This window comes from Cryptococcus depauperatus, chromosome 1 (assembly GCF_001720195.1).
Source record: "Cryptococcus depauperatus CBS 7841 chromosome 1, complete sequence".
NCBI classification, from domain to species: Eukaryota; Fungi; Basidiomycota; class Tremellomycetes; order Tremellales; family Cryptococcaceae; genus Cryptococcus; species Cryptococcus depauperatus.
The window spans coordinates 537,237-560,489 of record NC_089468.1 but is presented as its reverse complement, the minus strand read 5'-3'; the positions used below and the strand labels follow the sequence as shown (position 1 = coordinate 560,489).

The following is a 23,253-nucleotide window of genomic DNA, read 5'->3' as shown; positions in this document are numbered from 1 at the left end:
CTAGATAAATGATAATTATTGAGCGAGTTGTTGATACAATGAAATGATCTTTGGAAATTTTGCAAAAAGTCATAGTCAATAAAATCCAGATTTAAGGAATAATTTCTTACCCAGAATTGCAGATAGAGATATTTGCTGCTTGTGTCTTTGTTCCCTCATCGGGTGTGTCCATAACTTGTACCGTATTTGTGCACAAAAGTCTTGGAAAGTGAGCTTTTATCGGATGACTGAATTCTTGAATACAATATCTTTGCATTTTCACATTCCGTTTTCCAAACAAAAAGGAATGATCAAAATGATATCTTAATGCTTTCTTGCGCCATGTCTCACCACAATAGCACCGCTAGCTTGTTCCTATTTGGTATCTTCCTTAACGACATTGGAAGCATCAACTTTGGCATGTTCCTCCTCAGCTTGATACTTCTTTTTTGGACCGCCAATCATGAGGCCAGTAGTTGCTAGCCCGGCCAGAATCCATACACCAGTCTTTTCCCGACCATTCAATGGACGCCCATCAAACTTGTACTCTCCCTGACTACCCTGTGGCAGATTCAACTGGGGAAAATTTAGGCCAACAGCGTTCCAAGCTGCGCTGGAGGCGGAATAGACGGAAGAAACAACAGACTGAAGAGAGCGAGATGAACTATCATCACCACCCATTTCAAGAGAATGGGCATCGACGCTAGTATGGGTTGCGTGAAGGGGTCCACCAGCAGGGTGGGTCGAGGCAGAAGCAACCGTAAGGACTTTGAGATTAGTAGAGTTGGCAGAGGGCGCAGGGAGAGTAGAGTTGGAGGAAAAGTTGTCTGGAGTGAGAGGCTAGGTGTTTAAATACATTAGCAAATGCGCGCAATGCAAGTTATTCACTAACAATGACCTGCTCGACCTCTGAATCAGGTTTTCCCCTAGGAATTCTCACATCCAAACTTTCACGCTCGTCTTGCGTTACTATTCTACTCTCTGGCAAGCCCGGAGCAACAGTGACCTGCTGTGGCGTGACCTCATCAGGAATAACAGAGGATCTCTGGGTTTCAATTTGTGGACCAGGGCCGGTGGTATTTACTCCTGCTGCAACATCAACACTAGCCTCATTTGAAGCTGGAAAACTCGTAGAGCCAGCTTTGATGGGTTTCGTGGACTGAGACGGGCGAGAGGTAGTAGACAAGGAGCGAGACGAATTGAACTGAGAGGGGAGAGGTGGAAAGAGAGATGATACCTCGGCAGACTCAAGACGGGCGACAAGTTTAACTCTAACGATAATCAGTTTCTACTAATGTACTGAACAACCACAAGCCTCACTTGTTTCCTCGCTGAGAGAGGCCTCGCTTCTTCAGCTCGTTCTTCAAGGTGGCCACTGTCTCAGCTTTCCAATTTCTTTCAGACGAAAGCAGGACAGCCGATGCGAGCGTCCTCTTCTGTTGCCTGGAAAGACTCCACACACAGAGGGCCACTCTGTCGGTAGCCACCGCCATGTCAAAATTCTGAGAAAATATTCGTCTGAGCATAGTTGTAAAGAGATAGAAGTGAAGTCAAAGATAATGGAGCAACTGAAGAAGGGTGTAGGGGACACGACAGATTAGGACAGGTAGGAAGTGTCAAAGATTTGATCTCGTCTATATATATATCATATAAGAGAGAGAGTATAAGAACGTTAATGAGAATTTCTGAGATTAAATTACGAGCAATACAATTAGGCATGCCCATTACCCGCATGCCTATCCATAACCCAATCTTCAACAGGAAGTTAAAGTCACGTGACCACAGTCACATACAAGGTTCCATTCATCTTTTATAATTGTTGAGGTTTAAACATCACTTCAAAAATGGGTAAACCAATAGCACTGAGTAGTGTTGTGCATGCTTTCTTCTCTTTTACGACCACCTTCCTTCTTTTTCTCCTTTCTCTTGGACCCATCCCTCAACATGTCGGCTTTGTCATGGACGGTAACAGAAGATATGCGAAGGAGCTTGGTCAAAAGGTCGAGCAAGGGCATCGCGAGGGATTCGTTGCGTTACGGCGAGTATGTCTAGGCGCCTCACATGCTCTACGTCTGAATCTCGCTGAGTGTGCCAGACTCTTGAAATTTGTTTGAGACTACGGATAAGAGCAGTTTCCATCTACGCCTTTTCAATTGACAATTTCAATCGATCAGACGGTGAGGTGAATGCTCTGATGAAGCTCGCAAAAAACCGTCTCTCTGAGCTGTGCAAACATGGGTTAGGTTTTTCAATTGCACCAAAGGGTGTATTTTTAATGATTGGGTTTAGGGACCTGTTGGAGGAATACGGCATTAAAATCAAGTTCACTGGCAACTTGAGCATGCTACCACTAGACGTGTTGCAAGCTGTCGAAGAGATGGAAGCTATGACTGCAAACAACAAAAAGTCTGTATAATTGAGTGGGAATTGGCTTTTGAGCTGAATACATGCGATAGTGGTGTACTAAATGTTTGTTGCCCTTATACTTCAAGAGACGAGATAAGTTCAGCGATACAGGAAACTATCGCCAGCGTTTATGATGGGCAGACTACATTAGGGTGAGATCACGAGGCTCAAAATGACACGTCTGACTCGTACGAAAGCGAAATCACTTCTGAAAACGTCTTTAGCCGTCTTGGTACTTCCAAGGCAGTAGATGCTGTAGACAAACGGCTGTTTCTAAACTCGGAGGATCCACGCAAGTTGGACATACTAGTCAGAACTTCAGGAGTCAAGAGGTTGAGTGACTATATGCTCTGGCAAGTTCGTCACTGCTTTTGATTATAGACTATAGTCGAATTGCTGCTGATTTTTATAGGCCTCTGATGACACGCAATTACACTTTGTCGATACTTATTGGCCTGACTTTGGACTGTCAGATATGGTACCTATACTACTAGGCTGGCAGCAGAAAGTTTGGACGCGGAGACTGGGGTGGTAAATGTATTCAATAGTAGCGTTGTCTATTCATATCTGTGACAGCCTGTCATATGTCTCCCTCTCATCTTCAATCACAACTTCCATTTTCTGGTCCATCTTTCCACCTCGCATCTAGGTTCAGGACATTGCAGCTGAATCTTTCTTTCCCTAACTTTTGGTTAACCTCGTTATGTCGTTCACATAACCACTTCATCAAACCTTCCCTTCCGCTAACGTCTGGCGGATGTCTTTGCATATCTTTTTGAAAGTCTGTCGCACACCATGAGCAAGGATAGAGAAGCGAGAGGGAAGATAGAAGATTGAGCATGTTGCTCTGAGTCTTTGAGGGCGCAACGACTGGATAGTAAGCAGCAGTGGTATGCAGGAAGGTCCACGTTGAGCGACCTAGCTCGACAGTATCGGGTGGACAATTGGACCTATCTATTTGAGAGACCTGAGATGCTGGCTCCTTATATGCACTAGACGCAGTAGAGACTCCTGATACCATGCCAGCAAGTCTCTCCATCCCAGCCGCAGGGCCAGCCTCTTCTTTTCTTGTTCCAGACTGTGTCTCCGGTTGGTCATTACCCTTCTTCTTGACTTTGATCTTTGCCCAATCTTGCCATGAATTACAGACCTTGCAAGGCCTACCGTCTGGGCCAATGATAAGTCCTGGAGGCAGATCAGGATGGGTCTCCTTAGTGGTTCTAATGGTTTGGGAAGGACTAGATAGATCAATGGTCATTCTTGAATAATTTGAAAGCACTTTTAAGATTTCATGTTGCAAAATAAGAATTAAAGATTATTAATACAATTGGTCTTTGGCAAAAATATAGGCACGGGTACGTTTTAGTTTTGGGGGGCTTCTCAGAGATATCTGATTTCAAAGTTGTTTTGAAAAAGTTACAATAGTATTTATTGTTTGCAAGTCTATATAGTAAATGATAAAACCCGTCGAGTCTCAATCCACCAACAGTCGCTTCATTGTCCTCAACTCTAGTATGATCTGTCGCTAAGAGGGATGAGAGTAACGTCAAAATGACTATTGAGGATATGATTGTGGAAGATAACCCAACCCAGAATATATTTGGTGAAGTCCAAGGCAACCAAAACTCCAAGACGCACGTCAGCTTGGAAGGCTCTATCAAGAAAAAGTCATCTACAACATCTGAGGAAACAACAGCACCTACGGAAGAGACATATTTACTTACTCCAACCTCGAAACTGGCCAGTCTTGGGTCGCAGAGATTATCAGCAGAAACCCTGTCAAAGACGTCAACAGTGCCAATTCAAAATAGGCCTGAAGAATGCATTATAAAGTTGGCGTCTGTCTTGTCAGTGGCAGCCAGAAAAGCTACTCTGGCTTACTCTTATCCACACCTGATTTCAGGTCGAGTAGAAAATCTGAAACAGCCTTCTCGCTCAAGTGCATCTATTGATGAAAGCGATAAGGGGAATGCTTCTGTTGGCATTGGTGCACTGCGGAATCCTAAGAGTCACCAGTTGTATGACAAGGTCACTAGCTTGTCTGAAGAACAATTGAGCCCTGCTCCACCGCCAACAACTTTTTTGCATACTTCAGACGCCGACGACACCAGCCTCGAACAAAACCTTCGCTCCAAAAGACCACTCGGAAAACGCCCGATAGCCAATATTGGACTATCGACTAGCTCAAAACGACCGCGCATAGACAGCACCTCTATGCTTCTCCCCAAACGAAAAACTGCCATGACGCAAAGGTGTGCGAGGAAACAAGCCGTCACAATCATTGATTTGTCTTGGATGAATAGCGACAACAGTGATCATGAAGACACTGACGAGTACAAAACTTGTTATAATGATTCTAAAATTGCTGAAGAAGTTGGCGTAATTGCGGATAGTAGAGAGCGAGATAGGTCAACGAAGCGTTTGCTTGATAATGTGGGCTTGGCTACAAACCAAAGTGGAAAGCGGCAAGAAATGTATAGCAACAACCAAGTCCGGCATGCGAATAGAAAAGTAGAAATTGAGGCCCTGCAAATTCTGCAAGGCTCTTCAGAAGATGTGCGGGGATCGTTAGGAAGTGTAAATGAAAACCTATGTTTCAAAGCAAGAGCAGCTCGTAAGCGTCCAAAATCTCCAGTCAACGAATCAACAGAAGACACAGGGTCTGATGAAGGATCATCTGTTTGCAGAATTAAGAAAAATCATGATGAAACAGCACAAAACTATCTAGTATTGAGAAAGGCTAATACTGCTACTGAACTAATTCTAAACACCGCCAGCGCCGTGGATGAGGGGAAAGGCAATCATGTCCGGTATACACCTGAAGATAAAGTTCTCGATAATTTACTACAAGTTGTTCGGCGAGAAAGAATACCATACCAATCTCAGGGAACAATCCGAGGGATTTCTCAGTATTCTGCTCCCGAATGTTCTCATTTACTTCACTATCCTTCCTCTTCAGTTTTTTCACGCAAAAGGAGTGCTCTGCAATCCAAAAGCAGGACCAGAACCACCCCAACGCTCAAAAAGTCACTAAAGTTGTTCCGTATTTCACCTGTTATCTTACGGCGGAATGTTCGCTCAGGCATAAGTCACCTGGCAGCCTCAATGTATCCTAGTGAGGCTACTTCAATGAAGCGTCATTCCCAACTGGGAAGAACAGAGATCTTAGAGATGCGAAATCATATACAAAAGGGCAAAAGGACAATAGACGAGAATTGGTCACATTTAGGGGTTTTAAGCAAAGATCTTGAAGCTCGAGAGAAAAAAATAGACTCGATGTAAGCAATATTGGTGTACTTCTTCATAATTAACTTGACCTTTATTTTTCTAGGAGACAAAATCGTGTCCTTGTTTTTTTACCAGATAGATTCGAGTCGCCAGAAGAATCTGATATGCTATCGGACCCTCCAATCAAGGCTACAGTGCAAGTCTTTTCGACATCTGTGAGCTAGCCTAACCTTACTCGTTGACATCTCTCACTAAGGACGTCACGTCCTTTATAGCATGCTAATCCTATTCTCAATTTCACTGCTGCTTTGAAACAGCAAAAATTTCATCCACCCCCTTGCTCTGCAATACCATCACTACTTGGCAGCACTGTTTCTTCAAGGCAACACATTAACATATCTATGCGTTTGATATTTAAGAATGGGCGGCAAGATACTTTTTTCTCAGATCAGCTTCCGTTAACAACCGACGATGGTGTTTTTCGCTCTTTCAAAAACAGCTTTCGTCTCACTTCCCCATCTGGCTCTTCGTGCAAGTTATATCTCAGTCCTGCTTGGATCATTGATCCACCTTCAGCTCCTCTCTTGCCTTTGGCAAGACGGATGTGGCCTCCTGATCGCCACCTTTTCAATCTCAAATATCTGCTGAGGTATGATGGCGAAGTATTCAGCGAAAAGATTGTACAGAACTGGCGATGTGGTTTATGTGAAGAGGAAGCGGGATATGGGCAGTTTAAATCACAAAAAGAGTTGGCTGTCCACATATTGTTCCATCATGGTGCAAATTACAAATTGGGGGGATTAAGAGCGTTTGAGGGGGCGAGTTTCAAGGTCATAACTGTTAATACTTTGATGATTCTAACCATCGGGCTTTAGGAACACGACGTTGCAATATATCAACTGATACTTGACTGCCCTTGCCCAGAACGTTTGATTCTTGCCCCTATCTCAGCTCAGAAGACAAAGTCAACCAAACATGCAAGCGATAAAATACCAGACCTCGCTTCTTCCCATGCATCTACCCTTGCGCCTGAACTTACTCCTACAGTCATGAAGGATTCCAAGACCAAATCTCAAGCTGTGGCTGGATTTACGTCTCAAGGAGTGATCCCTGTGAAACCCTCTGCGGAAGCGAACCACAGCTTTCTATCATCAAATCGCAACAAACTGATTACCAAAGAGCACCGCGTCTCCAGTGCTGATAATTATACACGTACCCCTTCGTCTAGTATCAATGATGCTTTAACGAAACCGTATTGTCTGGGACAGGATCAAGAAGTGCTTCGTGAAGAGTCTTATGCTGTCATAGACTTGAATGCACTAACAGATCAGATACCTGCTATTAATATTGCGGCCCAGGAAGAGGCAGATGTTGAATCCGATGTGAAAGAGAGGATGAGGACGAAGTCGGCGTTCCGTCCAACCATGATTGATGAAAATACCCGCCCATCATTTTTAATACCTTCAGCTCACCCAAACTTCGTTTCTGTGGCGTCGGACATAACAGCAATGGAATCTCTCACTCCTAGAGAAACACCCATTCTGTCTCGAAATTCTACTGCTTCTTCTGTCATGATCTTATGCTCCCCATCCATACCGCCTCAGTCTCGTTTTGGTGGGTCGACAGTATCCTCAACTCTATCACTGTCGAATCGCCAAGACCTCTGGAATCGTGAACTATTCACCCCAGAAGAGGATATTGTTCCACTGTCAAGTACCTGCTCTACTTTGTCACGACGCAATCTTGCTACTTCTTCACAAGGTGATTCGAATGGTTTTCTTCCTAGCCGATCGTTAAAGGTCGATAGCAATGTTTTGGCAGATGGGAATCCGATCAATGTGGGAAATAATGTCGAGGATAGGGCCGTCCTAGCCACAGTCTCTCTTAACAAACAACCGCATCCCGGGCCCTCGCTTTCTTCCGCCCATCCCAAGCTACATCACCATATACAAACTAGAAACTATTCATCTATTCAAGTCTCTACAACCTGCATTGAAGATGAACTGAAGAATGGCGCCAAATTACAGATGAACAACAAGGAAGGTGAAGCGACGCTTACAACTGTGCGACCGAGATCTGAACCAACCAATTCTCCATCATCTTCTTCTGCATTATCATCAAACAAAGTCATTGATGAGCTTCATGGCTTATGTGGTAACCTGGTGCAACCAAATATGGGCAAAAGAGTCAACCAGTGGACAAAATGGAGTACTTCTTTTGAACCAGGCACTCTGATCGATTTTATGCCCGAGTTGGATAAAGTGTGGAATGGAGGGAAATTAAGACATGTTATCAAGTATCAAGATGTGAGCAATTTTTTCCCTTCCTGGCTTCTTGAATATACCGCTAATGTGCGAACAGTCTTTAGTATGGATACAACGCCATGTACCGCACTTTTTTCTAGGCAACTATCTTGAAGCTGACGAGTAGATGTGTCTGTCTATTGCAGCTTTCACCTCAACAAAGGTTTGTCGCCTGCGCCTGGAACAGATGGGTTCACCAGAAAGGGTAGGCCAATGTGTTTGAGTGAAACGATAAACTAAAATCTATATTGAGCCAGTCCCATCCCAGTTATAAACACAGCAGGATATCTGAAGTTATGGTTAGACTTATATGGCCCCATCTTGGCTCAGGCACATATAATATCCGAAGTCAAGGACAATCTTCATGTGGGTTTCCCTTCAGTTTGTTCGCTGCCAAGCTAACAGGGATTTTTGGAAAGATACATTTCCTTAATCATTTAATATCTCTACCTGATTACATTGGGGCTTGTTCATATTGGAATCGTTTAAGAAGCTCTAGCATTTGATAGCATTGCATAGGTGTGCGCTGATTGTATTGAAATATGGCCGTTGTTTTTGTCCCTATATCATGTCGATGGCTTTTCATTGTCATGTGTATCAAGCTCCGCAAAATACAAAGTAATGGGATGCATTCCTCCATCACATTGCTCTCTTGAAAGCTGATTAGAAGGCAACAACAGACACTGTCTTTATAAGTGAACCTCTTACGTAGAACAAGACGACGGCAAATGCTTATGACGAAGAAACAAACCTTCGTAAGAGGAGAGATTATGACTCCCCCGCTTCGTACATTGTACTCGGAAGACCTTTCTATCAGTTGCCCACAACTTCAGCTTCGGCCTCCGCTAATCTCTTTGCAGCCCTGCGCTGAGCTGCTTCAACTGCCTCTTTCGCTTCTTTCTCGTTATCGATCCATCGGAATGTAGTGGGCGGATAGGTTGTGAGTGAGGCTGCATCGGCATCGGCGAACCAAAAAACGAGACCGGGTGAGCTGATAAGATAATTTTAGTATTAATCACAGATAGAGCAGAGTTACCTACGCAGGTCGGACACGCGAACAAGGAAGACCAGCCTCCGGTTGATCCAAGATGGCATGCAGCATTTCTTCCTTTTCTTTTCCAGTCGCAACAAAGACAGCTCGATAACAGTGAGTCAACACAGGAAGGCTACACGGCAACAGTCAACATCCTCGTCATCCCTTTTTGGCTTTGTACCAACGTCATTGTGATTCTTCTTTTAGGTCCTCTGGGAGCATCATCAACGTAGCTCACCCAAGCATCCTTTTCATTTAAAATCTCATGCCCGGGGAACAAACTACAAGTCTCGCCGTCGGCTCCAATACCCAGCAACATTAAATCAAACGTAGGATATCTTGCCGCATTGGAAGCAGCAAAATGGCTTATTAGTTGTTTTTCATATTGATCAGCCAATTCTTCCAAATTGTCGAGTAAGTCGACGTCAATAGTGTGAATTTGGCTAGAGGGAATAGGGACGCGAGAGAGAAAAGACAGATAATTCGATTGATAATTCGAATCGGGATCGTCCAGAGGCACTGCGGCTTCATCACAAAAGAACACTTCCCTGTGGCCTTGATAATGAGTTGAGTGTAAACGGAAAAGTCAAAAGCCCATACCATTTGTCCCACTGAACGTTCTCCTGTCCTACCAATCCTCTCAAGTTCGCCGCGAGGGATCCTCGAGAAAGGGCAATGGAAAACTTCCCGCGCTTCTCCACGGCATCCCGCTGAGCCTTTATCACAAAGTTGGCTAAAGAGTCTAAAAAGACGTCAGCGATGTCACTCTTTCAACAGCTTTAAACATACCAATGAGGACTTCTGTATCCCGGAAGCTGTAAAACACTGGAGGCGCAGGTGGCTGAGGAGGCATTTTGTTATGTATAAGGAAATGTTGCAAAATCACAATTAAATCACAATCGTAAAGAGAGTTTGAAGATGAAGTGACTTGGCGGAAAAGTAAATGTGAGTTGCTTACGTATATTAACTGAGTGACGCAGAAGGGCGGCGACCGCCGCCTTGTAGCGCGGGAATGTTCGAATTTTGCCTAGAGAGGAAATCTCTATTGACTTTTGTAATTGTACATATACTTCATTACGATTGAGTAGTATAACAAAATGGCTACTTTGCGCTGGGCAAAGTAAGTAGATGCTGCTGCCGACGGCGCTGACAAGGAGTCAAGGTTTACGCTGTACTCGTCCATCAGTGGGCTTGGTTGCAGGATTGTTCGATTCAACTAACAAGTATTGCAGTCATTGCAACTGGGGTATTTTTAAAGTCAAGTGGGTTGTACCGCTCTGTCTGGTCGAGGCTTATATGTTGGTAGAAACGGTACCGGACGAGAAGGAGCTGTATAGTGTGGGTCAACACTTCCAGCCTTGTCTACGATCACAAATTCTAAACGTTTTGCTCTAGCAACTCTCTCCCGAGCTGAAGAACAAGATGGATCAGATCATGCGTCAGAGAGAAGGCAAAATCACTACAAAAGAAAAGTTGCAGGTTTGTATCGAGGTATCTGTTGGGCTTATTCTAACTTGCTGCAGGAAGCAGGAAATAAGGATGAGGTCGTTTGGGGCGACCAACTTGTTGCAAAGCAGAAGCCATGGTGGGCTGGAAAACGGCCATCGTGATTTCATTATAGGTTGGAGCGATCGCCCCGATGGCTTTTGGGTCCAAAGCGTAGTCACATCTCATCTTGTTGGATCTTACTGTATGTATTACTACCTTCAGAGCCGAGGTCTTTGTTGCGTAAGCGTATACGAAAGCTGAGAGTTGTAAATCTATAGCATGTTCAAGATTGAAATATAAAAACAATAGCATTTCCATCTCTTCAAGTTTTGCCATACTTTATAAAACGTCTTGAAGAGTGGAGGTTTGATGACATCACCATTTTTTTCAATAGAATTTAAATAAAATCGACAGTTGCAGTTTTTAAATCTTTTTCTAATTTTCAAAACCATTTTACTTTACAAGTTGTATAGCCTTGCCTATCCAAAAAGCCTGAAGCCAGTAAATTCTGTTCCAACTACGTCTACGATAAAGCCTTCTCTTGGCATATCCTCCATCTTACTGGTCTTGTTTATCATGGCATACATTACCTATTCAAAAATTTCGTCGATACAGCCTGTATGGGCGCTCGGTACCAGTCGGCTATTCATCTGTACTTGCAAATGTACCATTCGATCTTCCTAGGACCAGCATTTTATTTCAAGCTGTGTTGGAAGCAAGCATTCGTTGTATCCATAATCGCACGTAGAGTTACGATACCAACTAGGCGATGGAAGAGCTGGGAATACAACTTGAGGGTTCAACTCTGGACGAGTACGCTGAGCACCTGTAGAGTATATGGAATGATTTTCTTGGGCGCAAAGCGAGCCATAAACAACACCAGTCATTGCTGAACAAGACTTTCTCTCATCTGTCCTATGTTCCTCGTGACCTCAAGGCTTCGGATGCCATTCTCAAAATCATTTATAGCACCGACTTGCATACTTCCAACAAGTTGCCCAATCAATATCAGTCATGGACCACCCTCAATCCAGATTGGACCGTTCTATATGTGGAGGACGAAATGATTGACAGTTGGCTAGCCGATGGTCTCAAGCTAGCTGAGAATAAGGACAGTGAGGGCCCGGTTGCTTTGAAAGAGATGTTGTGGTTGAAGAGCCATTGGGGAGTTATTCGTGCTGACCTCTTCAGGTGAGCTATTCGCTACTCGCTATGTGCCAACAGCAGTCCAACGTGGCGTAGGTATCTTGCGCTGTTCCTCAGCGGAGGGTTGTATACAGATACCGATACAGCAAGCGTAGTCCCGATAACTCATGGGCCCAACACACACGTATACCGCTGTCCCACTTTCTGAACAATTTTCACTCCCAGCTATCTACCCTGGCACAGGACCCATCTAACGCACTTTTTGATACTCCTTCGTCTTCGCTGATTGTTGCCATCGAGATGGAATTCCTACCAAACAGTCAAAAATCGAGGACTTTGAATAAGTCAGTGGACTATTGTAGCAAAGAGTGGCCATCCAGTGTTGCTCGATGTCATAGGGAGAGTTATCACTCGAACAAAAGAGGCCAGGAAGGCAGAAGAGGGAAAGAGGCAGGTAGATAAAGAGGACACTGATGTATTAAATGATCAGGTCCTGGTGTTTTATAAGTGGCTCACACATATCAATGGTACAGGACTGACCAAATACGCCGTCATAGAGTGGTGTGGCATGGGTGGGTTCTCCTTATCATGCTATCAAATCAAGTTCATGGTCAATGTCTTGAAGGTTTTTGGGCCGGTGGAAAGATGTAGAGTCATAGTTGACATCTCTAGAGATAAATGTACAAGTCTTGTGTAAGTGCAAGCCCTCCACATCGCCACACTCCGGAACCCCGAGGGATTAAGAGAGGGACATGGATGGATAAGGTTGAATGATAGATAGATTTCTCATTCATCCTTCATTGTCTATGCAGCAAACAAGTGCTAGTTTTGCTGTATCAGTCACAATAGTAATTACGTATTCCTTAAGTAATACCGATTGTAATTACAGTGAGGCATTCAAGCCTACAGGTACTTAAGTGTAAGTGCGTCAGCACTTTACACTGCCACTGGTTAAGACCGAAGATAAGTCCGTCAACGAAGAACACAAGGATAAGGAAATAGATATATATATATATAGATCAACTGTAGAATACTTTTAATACATATACTTCATTTCATGCAATACCAGTGCTAGATTTGCTGTATTAGAACGCCTTTCATACATACTATTCATATAGTTATCATCAACAAAACCCAGTGTGGCACACCAGATGCCTTCATTAAGCCTACAAGTGTAAGTGAATAGCACTTCACGCTGCCACATGAGAAAATCCGGATAAGTCCGTCAACGTAGAATACATAATTGTAGATAGAATAGTTTCTCTTTCATACTTCATTTCATATGCACCACCAGTGCTAGTTTTGCGGTATTCGACCTTAAGCGTTTCTACGAGAACCTTAAGTAATAAAACTTGTAATTACAGTGAGGCACTCAAGCCTACAACAAGCTATTTATTAAATTCAAGTTAAGAAAATAATTGACTGTTATTTTGAATTTTGTCCGGATTCCTATACAGTGAGAGATCCCAAAAACTGAAAATTTATGGACTTTTAGCTGTGACGTCATAAAAAGTGCGACGCGTCTCGGAAATTTTGAGTTTTTTAATCTGAAAATGGAATTTGCTTAGTGATTACGTACAAATAACAGGTACAGTTCAGAATTCAGGCACCAACGAAATCAGGACAAATCGACCTCCACTTTTTTGACCACTCTTTTCAGAAACGATGTTTTTGGTTTCTCTATAAAACTTTCATGTCGCTGGAGAACTTTTAAGAGTTCTCGACAGCGAGAAACGTTCAGAATGGATACATTCATCAAGACAATTCAAGAGGGCACTTGACAGAATTGACTTGTTCTTTTCAGGCTTCAAGAAGGACGATCTTCCTATGGCGGAGAGAATATCTATAACCGCTAGATATTACTTTTCTTGGAAAAGTCATGCCTTTTATATCCGTAAAACAGGTAATTCTTCAAGGATGGACCTCATGATATCTGGCAGCTGCTCCAACCGCTCTGGACGAAAAGATATAAGAAACCCTCTGTAGAGTTGCCATTCCTCAGAATTCTTAACTCTGAACATCCTACAAACCGATATAGCCCTCTTGACATTGACAGTTATGATCTCCCACTTTGACTATCAGCGCGACAAAGACTTTAACCTTTCACACAGAGACCTTGACCTCAATGGGTACAGTGACTTTCCCAACCTAGATATGGACGAATTTGTCAACTGGGGAGGCATCGTGAATGATGCCAGTATTGCAAGCTCTTTCAGAGAGCCAGACTGTAAAGGTGAGTAGATGAAGCTCAACACCGATATAGACTGACTAACGAAATGCTCAGACCATCAGATGGCCGACACCACTAGCACATATCAGCCACAGACAGCAGCTCAAAACGATATTCATCCCAAAAGTGAGCTCTTGTCTGTTTTGTTGAAAAGTCGACTGACTTCATTTTCTGTTTATAAAGATATCGGCCAAGACTTTATTAACGTCTACTTGGAGGAATCATTTCCAAGCCAAGACCCGCGTAGTACGTAACCGTAGATGCACCCAAGGCACAAGCAATTGGCTGATCTTCTTTCTTCTAAACAGCATTTCCTGTCCATAACTCGCAAAAAGCTATAGAATCTGAAGATGTTACCAAGAGCACTCCTTCTGCTTTTGCCTGGCATGGTCCAGCCACAAACTATATGTCACCGCAAACGACGATTACCCAGAGTACAATGGGAGGATTCAGCCAGGAAACCAACAGGCCTATTCTGAGCCATGACAATAGCGTGGCTTTTGGTGAGTGTCTTGACCTACATCACTCTATGCTGGCCCTAATGAAGGCTGGTCAGATTACGTCCAGTACTTGTGGTGTAACACCCTCACCGATGACTTAAACAAATCCTCTCCCTGCACCCAAGAGAAGACTTCCCCCATGTTTCTCAAAAATACCAAACACTTGAATATACGCGGTGAATTATCACCCAATAATTACTCAAATAATATGAACTCTACAAACGCTCTTCAGCTGATGACGACTCAAATACAACCTACCGTTCCGCTTTACGTCGCTACCGAGAACAATTTGAGAGTAGATAATGTCGAACCAGTCATCCAACAGCCTTTGACTGGATTTCAGTTTGCCTGCGATTCTTTTACTTGGCCCAACTATGCTGATGCTATACCTCGAGCGCATCAGATGCCACTCCAAACAAAGACTTATCCACAAATGCGACTACAAACCCAAACTTACATCCAACCGCAAGTTCAAGGCCATGTACGAGACCAAGGTCTTCGACAAGTCCCGTTTGCACCATCCACAATCTCTCAAGAAGAGCTTCTCCAGTTGGCCCAGCTTTCCAAGATCGGTTCAGCCAGCAGCAGGCCTTTGATTCCTCAAACTCATAAAGCCTGCAAAAACACCAGATCGTCTGGGATCGCCAGTCTTTCTCAACGCGCTTCCTCAGTCTGTTTGAGCGAGTCAAGCTGCAGTCCAAGCACGATTGGCCCCAGTAGCCCAAGTAGCGCCACCAGCCTCGAACACGGCCCATCCTTCGACGAGAGCAGCAAGAGACGCAAAGGCAACGAGCATGGTATTGCTGAACCACCTAAAACTAAGAAACCGAGGATCAGGCCTTGGGCTCCAAGAATATGGCATTCCTGTCAAGCTTGTCGCAGCTCCAAGCGGAAGGTGAGTTGTCATGCTTGTTGTTTGACTAGGGAATGGATATTGATGGAATCTCCAGTGCAGGAACGGCGATTGGGATACCAAGAAAGCTTGTGATGGTTGCATTTTCAAAGGTATACCTTGTCTTTGGAGCGCCGAGAAAAGGGTACATGGCCCTAGCAAATCTAAGAGGGAGGCTAAGGAGGCAGCCAAGGGGGGATTCCAGAGTCAAGGGTTGGCAGCGTAAAACTCAACGACTTATCAGCTCCAGAGAATCAACCTCTGGAAAGGACAATCATGATGAACAATATTTTGGGAAACGCGCAAGTCTGTCAGTATAATTCAACTTTATTAGCGTACACAGGTTGCACAATTGGCATAGTAGTCTGTTAGTCTCTGCTCTTAATCACAATATAATGTGAATGAATGTTGTCGACCATACCAAGTTGAAGGTCATCATCATGTAATTGTGTTGATGCACAGCACCTCATCTATGTGATTGCCTCTACATGCAGAAAAGCAATAAACAACTGAATGTCAACGCTTTGCAGCATGTATTCGACAAGCCCTTGTCTATTATTGTGACAGTCTAGTGATCTATGTTTTTGCCTGATACGAGGCTTTTAGCGTTGTGGAGAGCCTCTTTACGGGCTTTTTGTATACTGGCCAAGATCTCTTCCAACCTAACGTCTTCCTGGGAATGATTCATCAATTAATAACAAGTTATCTCGAAGGGAACGACTCACTGCAAAAAACGTCTTGAAGGAGGACCATTCGCATTGGCCTTGAATCTCACTAGCATCCAATTTTTGGTTAAGCTCATCCATTCTTTTATTCAGGCCACTTTGAGCGCTCTTGAGGTTAGCGATGAAAACAGTCAGATGGATAGGTTTTTTTTTTCCTTTAACAGGTTTTGCGGCTTCTGAAATCCGAGCAAGGACAATATCCGAAATTCTTACCAACTGAAGAGAAATAAGTAGTTGTCTTGACTATGATCAAAACGTGCGTACTTGAGAGAGAGATATCAACGATTGATTCAAATACCATCTTGACTGATTCACGTCTGTACATGCCTCATAGCTTTCTGTTCCTAAAGTCAACCATGTCCAGGCCTTAATTTATCGGTTGCTCACCATCAAATATGTTCTTAATTATGTTCTCGTTAATAGTCTCCTCCGCAACTTTAAGAACCTTCATTGCTTCGCCCAATAGTGTCAGACCATTCTTTACCAGCGCTTGTTCAAATGGCAATAGCGCATCCTAACTACTGATCAGCAATGTCACTGCATTTCAGTGAGTACGTCCCACACAACCACTCACAGAGTGCTGTAATTTGATATCGCCAATTTCACTATTTTGCATAAAATCCCCGACACAAAGCCATAATACACCCATGTTCTTGATCCACTCAGGCCCTATAGGCTTATTACTCTGTTCAGTAATGTCTCTTGTCCTCAATCTTTTCCCGCCAATCTCTTCAATCAACTCCCAATTTCTGAGGTCTGTGACGTTTTCACAAACAGTCTTCTTAAGTCTTTGCAGAAGCCGCTTCGAAAAGACACAGGATGGTTTGGTAAGAATATGGAAGCGAGCTTGTTCAACTGAGAGCAAGTGAGAAGTTAGAGATGCCCTGAGGGCAGTATCGAGATACTGTATTGAGGGGATTTGGGAGTAAGTCTCATTTGTGAGACATTCTTTGACGTACTCAGGGAACTATGATGTATCAGTTACAGTCACATCCTTGATAACACGAAAACGCTCACATCAGAAGCTACACGCTGGTACATTGCAATTGCCTGGTCAACATGACTAGACCAAGTGTCGATGTTTCTTGCAATTACAGCCTCTCCACCGCCGCGTTCAAGGAATACATGCAAAAGGTTGTCAAGTTGTATTTCGGTTAGACCAAGTTTTTCAAGATGCACTGAAATGAGAGAAGGAGCCCCTGCAACCCTTTGTCAATGCTTCAAGGGTCAAACTAGAGTGTTATACTCACCGATAAGCCTGTAAAGACGTATCAACAGATAGTGCGCGTGCATACATACCGGGCTCTGAGTGCAAATTTTTTCCAGGGCAAGAATGGCCTTGTAGAGAGGAGCGTTGTCATTCGGATAGGTATGCCATATGGAAAGGAGAAGGTTGGCCGTTATTAATCCAATTTGATCTGAGACTTGAGTGTCCGTCTTGAGAAGATTTTTGCCTATTCAAATACAGTAAATCAGTAGGTTCATCAAATAAATAGAGGACAAGAATACCATATTGAAGGCCTTCTGTATATAATATCCAACATCTTTTCACATCTTCATCAGCGTGTATCCAGTCGGCATCCTTATTTCTTAGAATTAGAATTTCGGCATTGACTTGCTGTCTATATGATTGTTCATCCGTATGCTGTTGAAATGTTCGTTCTGTCAAGAACTTCAGGATTCGGTCCCGGCCAGGACCTTCAGGGCCACAAATACCTTCTATCTCAGTAACAATGGATCCCTTGGCACTCCACCGAGACCAATAATGTTTCATAACTTTTAACCAAGTTTCATCGTCCAATAGATGAGATTTGGCATCTGCTTTTGAGGAGAGAGACTCTTTGCGAAGAAGAAGATCCAATTCAAGACGGGCTAATTGAGGCGCGCGTTCTTTGCTACCAATCTCTATAATTAATGAGTCTAATAGCTTGACAGTGTTACCAAGGGCTTCAGAGTCAGTTGATAATTGAGTGGTATACAGCAAGTATTTATAAAAAGCATAGTTGTGTCGACTGTGTAAACTTTGAGCTCTTTAATCCAGCCAATGACGTGAAGATACCTACGCATTCTCATCCAATTCTAATATCCCTCCGACCCAATTCCTTTCGATTTCCCAATATTCTAGCAGGTCATTTCCAGCCCTTGTCTTAGCGGCCTTCATGAACTCCATCCTCCACCAAAGCCTAGCCAAACTGCCTTCAAGCGCTTCTCTAGTGGCCAGTTTGGCAAGATCGGAATATTGACTGTTTGACAGCATGATTTGAGATTGAAGCCAAAACATCTCCGAAGTATCACAAGTTTTGCCGGACGCGGACAAAAGAATCTGAGCAATTTTGAGAGCATTGACAGGTGCGGGATCCGGGTAAGGTTTGCAAGGGGTTGGTTGAGGAGCTTTCTGCATAGTTGTCAATTATGTACAGGACTGATACTCCTACCTGAACCCATTCGGACCATGCTGCCGCTCTAGCCCATCTAAGAGCTCGTGTAGAGTTGAAGAGCTTCCTGCTGCTTTGAGCCATAGTGGTAATATCTCTAGCGGCAGCAGCATGCAAGAATACTTGCTCCAAGAGCTGAGTTGCTTCTGGGTGAATATCGTATAGATCCTGATAAACCTGCTGAGCTAAATCCACTATATCATACCTGTTAGAGCCTAATCATTTTTGAGAAAGCTCGACTTGCATCTGCCCATATTTCTCAAGGTCAAAGTACACCACCAAACTCCTCTACCAGTCATCTCCTTTTTCGGTCCTGCAAGAGCTTGAACTTGCTTGAAAACGTCCAGAATGTCTCCTTCGTCTGCATCTGATTTGAAGAGGATGTACATTTTGAGTATCAGCGCAGGCTGAGATTTTGCATGCTTTTTCAGATATTTGTTGAGGGTTTGTTGGGCAGCCGAAATTCGATGGTAAGAGACATCGTCTGAAGGCAGTAGTTAGAGAAAGTATGACCAGTCAAAAGCAAGATGCTAACCGAAAACTGACTGCAATTTCCTCTCTTCTGCTTCCCATTCTAAAAGCCGCCTCGACATGTTGGATGATGGGTGAAAGATAAATCAACAAAAAAATTGGACTTTTGAGGATATTTTCAGTTCGTACTTAATGCCTTAATAATGTTAAGAATCAATTTAAGATGTACCATATTTACGTCAGCCACTGTCATGACTTCCTTTGCTTTTCATCAGCTTTGTCTTCTTTCACATTTCTTCGTTGAGATAGTTTTATTTTAGTTTTTGACCAAAGCTGTATTGAGAATTAAACAAGCATGTCAGCAAGCATCACTGACAACTTACAAACGGCGGAAGCAGCTCCCAGCGCAGAATCGTCCGCTTTGCTCAAGGCGAATGATGCTTTGCTGGATAGCCTTACACAATCACCAACAACCTCTGAATTGGAACTCACTCAGACTCCGCCTGCAAAAAGTTTCACCCCAACGCCACCGTTGAGTAGGAGACAAAGTGATGTAGGGTTAATGGATATGATGTTCACTGGCAGAATAGCTGGAGAAGGTGATCTAGGTCTATTACTTAGGACCCTAGAATTTGCTGCTAGGGTGAGCATAATGTTTCTTCGAATACATGGGCAATTTATAAGCTATCTCGACGTGATGTTGACGGTCTATAATTTCAGAAACATTCCTGTCAGAGGAGAAAAGATGTAGACCAAACGCCATAGTGAGTCTTGCAAACATTATAGATCACTTTTTCATTAATGGCGAGCCAGTATAAATCACCCTATTGTGCGTAATATTAAAACTAATATCCTCCATAGTAGCTCCAAGGCCAAGTCACGGCGCTGATCTCTGTTGCTAATCGTCATTACAGGCTGTTGCAAACTACCTTTCGTCAACTGGAATAACAGATGTGCGCATTTTGCAGGCTGCTATTCTTCATGATACTGTGGAAGACACGCACACGACCATTGGTAAGCTCCGAGTCTATCAAAAGAGAAATTGATGACATCTCGTCTGTCGGAGTTGAGCATAAAGGTAATACTGACTTTCTTCCGCTAGAGGAAATCGCGCAGCAATTTGGAACAGATGTGGCTAGAATTGTCGAGGTGAACGCCCTTGTGAGAGGCCGTATGTACGACTGGCTGATAGTTTTAGAAGGAATGTACAGATAACATCATGCTGAGTGGTATTGAGCGCAAGAACGAGCAGTTGAAAACGTGTCGCTCCAAATCGAAGGAAGCCCAGCAAATTAAACTCGCAGAGTAATGTCTTCGGCTCCTTCTATATTTCTAAGCTGACAACAAGCGGCTTAGCAAAATGCATAATCTGGAATCCATACGACGAAGTCCGCCAGTTGGGTGGGGTATCAAGCGCGTGCAGGCGTACTTTATTTGGGCCAAAAAGGTGACAGATAGTATGTTTTGTTTGTACTGCATCTAAAGGACGTGTTAAACATCATGATGTTTTCCAGTATGCGCCCCCGCTCATCCACCTCTTGCTCGACGTTTGCAGCACTTATACGAAACAGCCTACACTCGTGTCAATGGAGCCTACTTTTCGTGTCACCCCGACGTCTGTGGTCCACTGACTGACGTATGTATCATATACATCAAATCATGATAGACTGATAGACGGATAGGAGGAAAAACAACGAATCGATAGCCGTTTACGAGATTTGAAAGAAGGAGACAACATTCGTCCTGCACCTCTATTTTTCTGATGAGCCGCTTCCTCCAGCTGACATGTCCTTTTATCTCGACATTGTAGCAAAACTAGTTATATTAGAAACATTGCAAACATGGCAATATCTTGCATTTATAAAATATTCATTAGCATGCATTTGACTCTGGTTCATTGATGTTGTTGCCCAAACGTTGCTTGGCCGTCACGTGATTTCTATACGGAACCTGTTTCTCCAGCTCGACACTACATTTACTTCCATGTTCATCTTTTATTTCTTTTATTTCTTTAGTCGCCTCTTGTACAGCCGAAGAAGATGGAGGCCGATCCATTGTACCGCGTTAAGCAGCTCTTCCACCAAGGTAGGTTATATTCAGTCACTTGAAGCGCTCCGTTAACATTTCTTCTTAGCCTCTTACCAAGGTTTGTTCATTCGTATCTAGCTTTCGCCGTTAAACTTATCTTAATGTATAGCTTGCATTTCTGAGACATCGGAACTCCCTCATACACCCTCTGATGATCTCTCATCTCTTCACCGGGCTCTATACATTGCCCGTTGCCATCTCGCTCTCACCCCTCCGGCTCCTACAGCTGCCCACTCTGTCCTTGCGCCATTCTTATCCCTCAACCCTGCACCAATCTCCGCTCGTTCTGTAGCAGCGTTTTCTTCTTTTCTAGAGGCTGATGCAGATGAAAAAGAACAGCGCGTGGAAGAAATCAGAGATTTAGTACTTGAGGTGGAAGGTGGAGATGAGAGCGAAGAGAGTACGGTCAGGATCATTGCAGCTAGTGTCTTTATCCTGATTGGAGAAAAAGAGGAGGCTGTGGCCACCTTAACAGAAGGTGCTGCTAAGCAAGATTTGGAATGGTGAGTCCATAAATGACATGGCATTTTGGGTTTATTCTTATCCGCGACAGTATTGCGCTACTTGTCCAGCTTCTTCTCACAATCAATAGACGAGACATTGCGTTGTCTGTATACAGCTCGGCAAAGAAAATCAATAGTGACTCAATGCTGGTTCAAGCCATGGAAGCGTGGATCGGGCTTCGGACCGTTTGTCACATTAATCTTATTCTAACTTGACTTTGCTGAAACTCACTATTAGGGAGCTCAGCCGCTGGAACAGGCTCATTTCTATTATGACGAACTTTTCAATCTTCCTGGTACCCGAACAGCTTCTCTTCTTGCTTCTCATGGAGCTACACATTACCTTCGAGGAAATATTGACGAAGCCAAAGCCGATGTTGCGCAAGCTTCTCAAGAACCCGATGGCAAGTCCCCTGATGTTTTAGCTCTCGGAACAAGCCTCAACGTGCCAGGGTTTTATGAGCAAGTCATGTCAGCTCAATGCGTTGTTCAAGACTGACGTGGCCTTAGGGAACTTGCAAACGTCGCGCCAACACATCCTTATATTCTTGATCTTGCAGAAAAGAGCAAGTTGTTTGCGGAAGCTGCTGCAAAATTCTCTGTCAAGGCTTGAGGATTCGTAACGTTTGTGAACAATTGACTCAAGGATTTGTAGCTGTTTTATGCAAAGGGCTTTGCACAAAAGCGTGGTTGCTCTTATTTCTTGCATAAAGATCAGAGTACAGTTTTAACATACTCTACACTGTCGCTCTCACTATGCAATCAATAGGCTATTAGTTAGCAGAATCTACGACGCTTGGCTCAACCATCTCGTCAGCTTATTATGTGGCCTTGTGAGCAGACTATCTGAATGCTGGCTTTTACTCTTCCAACCAATTTTGTCACTTTTGTAAAATAAATCCGTCATGCGGCCAAGTTCGATGGATTTTTCCTCCACTCTCAGGAACATTTTCAATTTTTATGAGTTTACAAATTCAAGTCCTCTTTATCTTTTGTGCATCCATCTTCTCCATTTGTGATTCAAATTCTAACTAGCTGAGACGAGGATAAAAGCAATTTCCTGGTCACCGAGAGACGGTATACAGCCTGCTATGTCCTTCTCGCCAATTGTGTTTTGCCGACTAGAGACTCTGGCAGAGGAAAAGAATCCTTCCTTTTGGAAGCCAAAATGACTCAAGGCTACGAGGATAAATGGAAACGTGAATGCAAGATCTTTTCCATTGGGTATTTTAACTACCTGCCTTCACAAAGCGCCGTTACCCTGATATGGGTCTTCAAAAGAAGACAAAAACACTCGCTACAATGACTGTCATCCGGTTGGTTGCCCTAGAGCATACAAAATGATCATCAAGCGCAGAGCCAAGATTTAGTTGACCACAAAACTCGGCGAAATAGTTGATTATACTCTTGCAACATCTCATACCAAAGACATTGCAGCAAATGCCATCCTACTAAATCAAAGTGAGCAAGAAAGCATTGCCCAAAGACATTGCTCATTTTAACATTACAGTTTGACAAGACCATTTTTTACCATGGCCGCACCCATCCCGAGTTTAGGACTATCATTAAGGTTGATGCTCACGAACTATTGCAAGATGCTTTTCAAAAAGTTCACCAGCACTTTCATCCTGGAAACGACAATCTCCACCAGTATACATGAGTCTTGGATCCAAGTTTTGAGACATTATTGCTATTTTGCTTTTGCCGTGGTGTTGGCAATGATGAGTAGACGGCTGACATAGATTCTTTCAGCTTTTTAATCCAGTCTGATGTTTGCCCTCCCATTGTGATCAGTAGGCAGCCTGTAAGTGCTTTTTACAACCTGC

General features: G+C 43.6%; 11 protein-coding genes across 11 annotated transcripts; 7 read left to right on the top strand and 4 right to left on the bottom strand.

Moving 5' to 3' along the window:
* Positions 1–354: 354 nt before the first annotated feature.
* Positions 355–1,505, bottom strand: L203_100228 (uncharacterized protein; the record flags this gene model as incomplete). The annotated part of the gene is made up of 3 exons (XM_066209690.1): positions 355–819; positions 872–1,250; positions 1,300–1,505. 3 exons carry the CDS (start codon positions 1,503–1,505, stop codon positions 355–357), a joined length of 1,050 nt encoding a protein of 349 aa, XP_066065787.1.
* Positions 1,506–1,823: 318 nt separating this feature from the next.
* L203_100227 (di-trans,poly-cis-decaprenylcistransferase) lies at positions 1,824–2,920 on the top strand (the record flags this gene model as incomplete). The annotated part of the gene is made up of 6 exons (XM_066209689.1): positions 1,824–2,021; positions 2,075–2,217; positions 2,269–2,385; positions 2,436–2,537; positions 2,583–2,742; positions 2,798–2,920. The coding sequence occupies 6 exons, from the start codon at positions 1,824–1,826 to the stop codon at positions 2,918–2,920; spliced, it is 843 nt and encodes a 280-aa protein (XP_066065786.1).
* Positions 2,921–2,986: 66 nt separating this feature from the next.
* Positions 2,987–3,643, bottom strand: L203_100226 (uncharacterized protein; the record flags this gene model as incomplete). Its single annotated transcript, XM_066209688.1, has 1 exon — positions 2,987–3,643. One exon carries the CDS (start codon positions 3,641–3,643, stop codon positions 2,987–2,989), a length of 657 nt encoding a protein of 218 aa, XP_066065785.1.
* Positions 3,644–3,936: 293 nt separating this feature from the next.
* L203_100225 (uncharacterized protein) lies at positions 3,937–8,422 on the top strand (the record flags this gene model as incomplete). Its single annotated transcript, XM_066209687.1, has 8 exons — positions 3,937–5,663; positions 5,717–5,828; positions 5,889–6,443; positions 6,489–7,919; positions 7,975–7,998; positions 8,063–8,121; positions 8,174–8,282; positions 8,336–8,422. 8 exons carry the CDS (start codon positions 3,937–3,939, stop codon positions 8,420–8,422), a joined length of 4,104 nt encoding a protein of 1,367 aa, XP_066065784.1.
* Positions 8,423–8,729: 307 nt separating this feature from the next.
* Positions 8,730–9,802, bottom strand: L203_100224 (6-phosphogluconolactonase; the record flags this gene model as incomplete). Its single annotated transcript, XM_066209686.1, has 5 exons — positions 8,730–8,907; positions 8,957–9,082; positions 9,135–9,497; positions 9,550–9,691; positions 9,739–9,802. 5 exons carry the CDS (start codon positions 9,800–9,802, stop codon positions 8,730–8,732), a joined length of 873 nt encoding a protein of 290 aa, XP_066065783.1.
* A 244-nt stretch (positions 9,803–10,046) lies between these two features.
* L203_100223 (uncharacterized protein) lies at positions 10,047–10,737 on the top strand (the record flags this gene model as incomplete). The annotated part of the gene is made up of 8 exons (XM_066209685.1): positions 10,047–10,069; positions 10,112–10,134; positions 10,182–10,211; positions 10,256–10,287; positions 10,345–10,428; positions 10,473–10,555; positions 10,613–10,639; positions 10,716–10,737. 8 exons carry the CDS (start codon positions 10,047–10,049, stop codon positions 10,735–10,737), a joined length of 324 nt encoding a protein of 107 aa, XP_066065782.1.
* Positions 10,738–11,206: 469 nt separating this feature from the next.
* Positions 11,207–11,791, top strand: L203_100222 (uncharacterized protein; the record flags this gene model as incomplete). The annotated part of the gene is made up of 3 exons (XM_066209684.1): positions 11,207–11,250; positions 11,407–11,628; positions 11,680–11,791. The coding sequence occupies 3 exons, from the start codon at positions 11,207–11,209 to the stop codon at positions 11,789–11,791; spliced, it is 378 nt and encodes a 125-aa protein (XP_066065781.1).
* Positions 11,792–13,641: 1,850 nt separating this feature from the next.
* On the top strand, positions 13,642–15,431 carry L203_100221 (uncharacterized protein; the record flags this gene model as incomplete). The annotated part of the gene is made up of 6 exons (XM_066209683.1): positions 13,642–13,816; positions 13,868–13,939; positions 13,997–14,059; positions 14,122–14,316; positions 14,370–15,208; positions 15,264–15,431. 6 exons carry the CDS (start codon positions 13,642–13,644, stop codon positions 15,429–15,431), a joined length of 1,512 nt encoding a protein of 503 aa, XP_066065780.1.
* A 342-nt stretch (positions 15,432–15,773) lies between these two features.
* Positions 15,774–18,958, bottom strand: L203_100220 (uncharacterized protein; the record flags this gene model as incomplete). The annotated part of the gene is made up of 12 exons (XM_066209682.1): positions 15,774–15,878; positions 15,931–16,146; positions 16,195–16,268; positions 16,318–16,444; positions 16,505–16,897; positions 16,948–17,129; positions 17,181–17,384; positions 17,440–17,942; positions 17,994–18,325; positions 18,372–18,559; positions 18,610–18,849; positions 18,901–18,958. The coding sequence occupies 12 exons, from the start codon at positions 18,956–18,958 to the stop codon at positions 15,774–15,776; spliced, it is 2,622 nt and encodes an 873-aa protein (XP_066065779.1).
* A 233-nt stretch (positions 18,959–19,191) lies between these two features.
* On the top strand, positions 19,192–20,599 carry L203_100219 (uncharacterized protein; the record flags this gene model as incomplete). The annotated part of the gene is made up of 9 exons (XM_066209681.1): positions 19,192–19,479; positions 19,557–19,600; positions 19,650–19,665; positions 19,751–19,850; positions 19,939–19,985; positions 20,038–20,141; positions 20,193–20,293; positions 20,351–20,472; positions 20,519–20,599. The coding sequence occupies 9 exons, from the start codon at positions 19,192–19,194 to the stop codon at positions 20,597–20,599; spliced, it is 903 nt and encodes a 300-aa protein (XP_066065778.1).
* A 276-nt stretch (positions 20,600–20,875) lies between these two features.
* Positions 20,876–22,040, top strand: L203_100218 (uncharacterized protein; the record flags this gene model as incomplete). The annotated part of the gene is made up of 6 exons (XM_066209680.1): positions 20,876–20,921; positions 20,971–20,982; positions 21,034–21,427; positions 21,478–21,613; positions 21,666–21,889; positions 21,938–22,040. 6 exons carry the CDS (start codon positions 20,876–20,878, stop codon positions 22,038–22,040), a joined length of 915 nt encoding a protein of 304 aa, XP_066065777.1.
* Between the last annotated feature and the right edge of the window lie 1,213 nt (positions 22,041–23,253).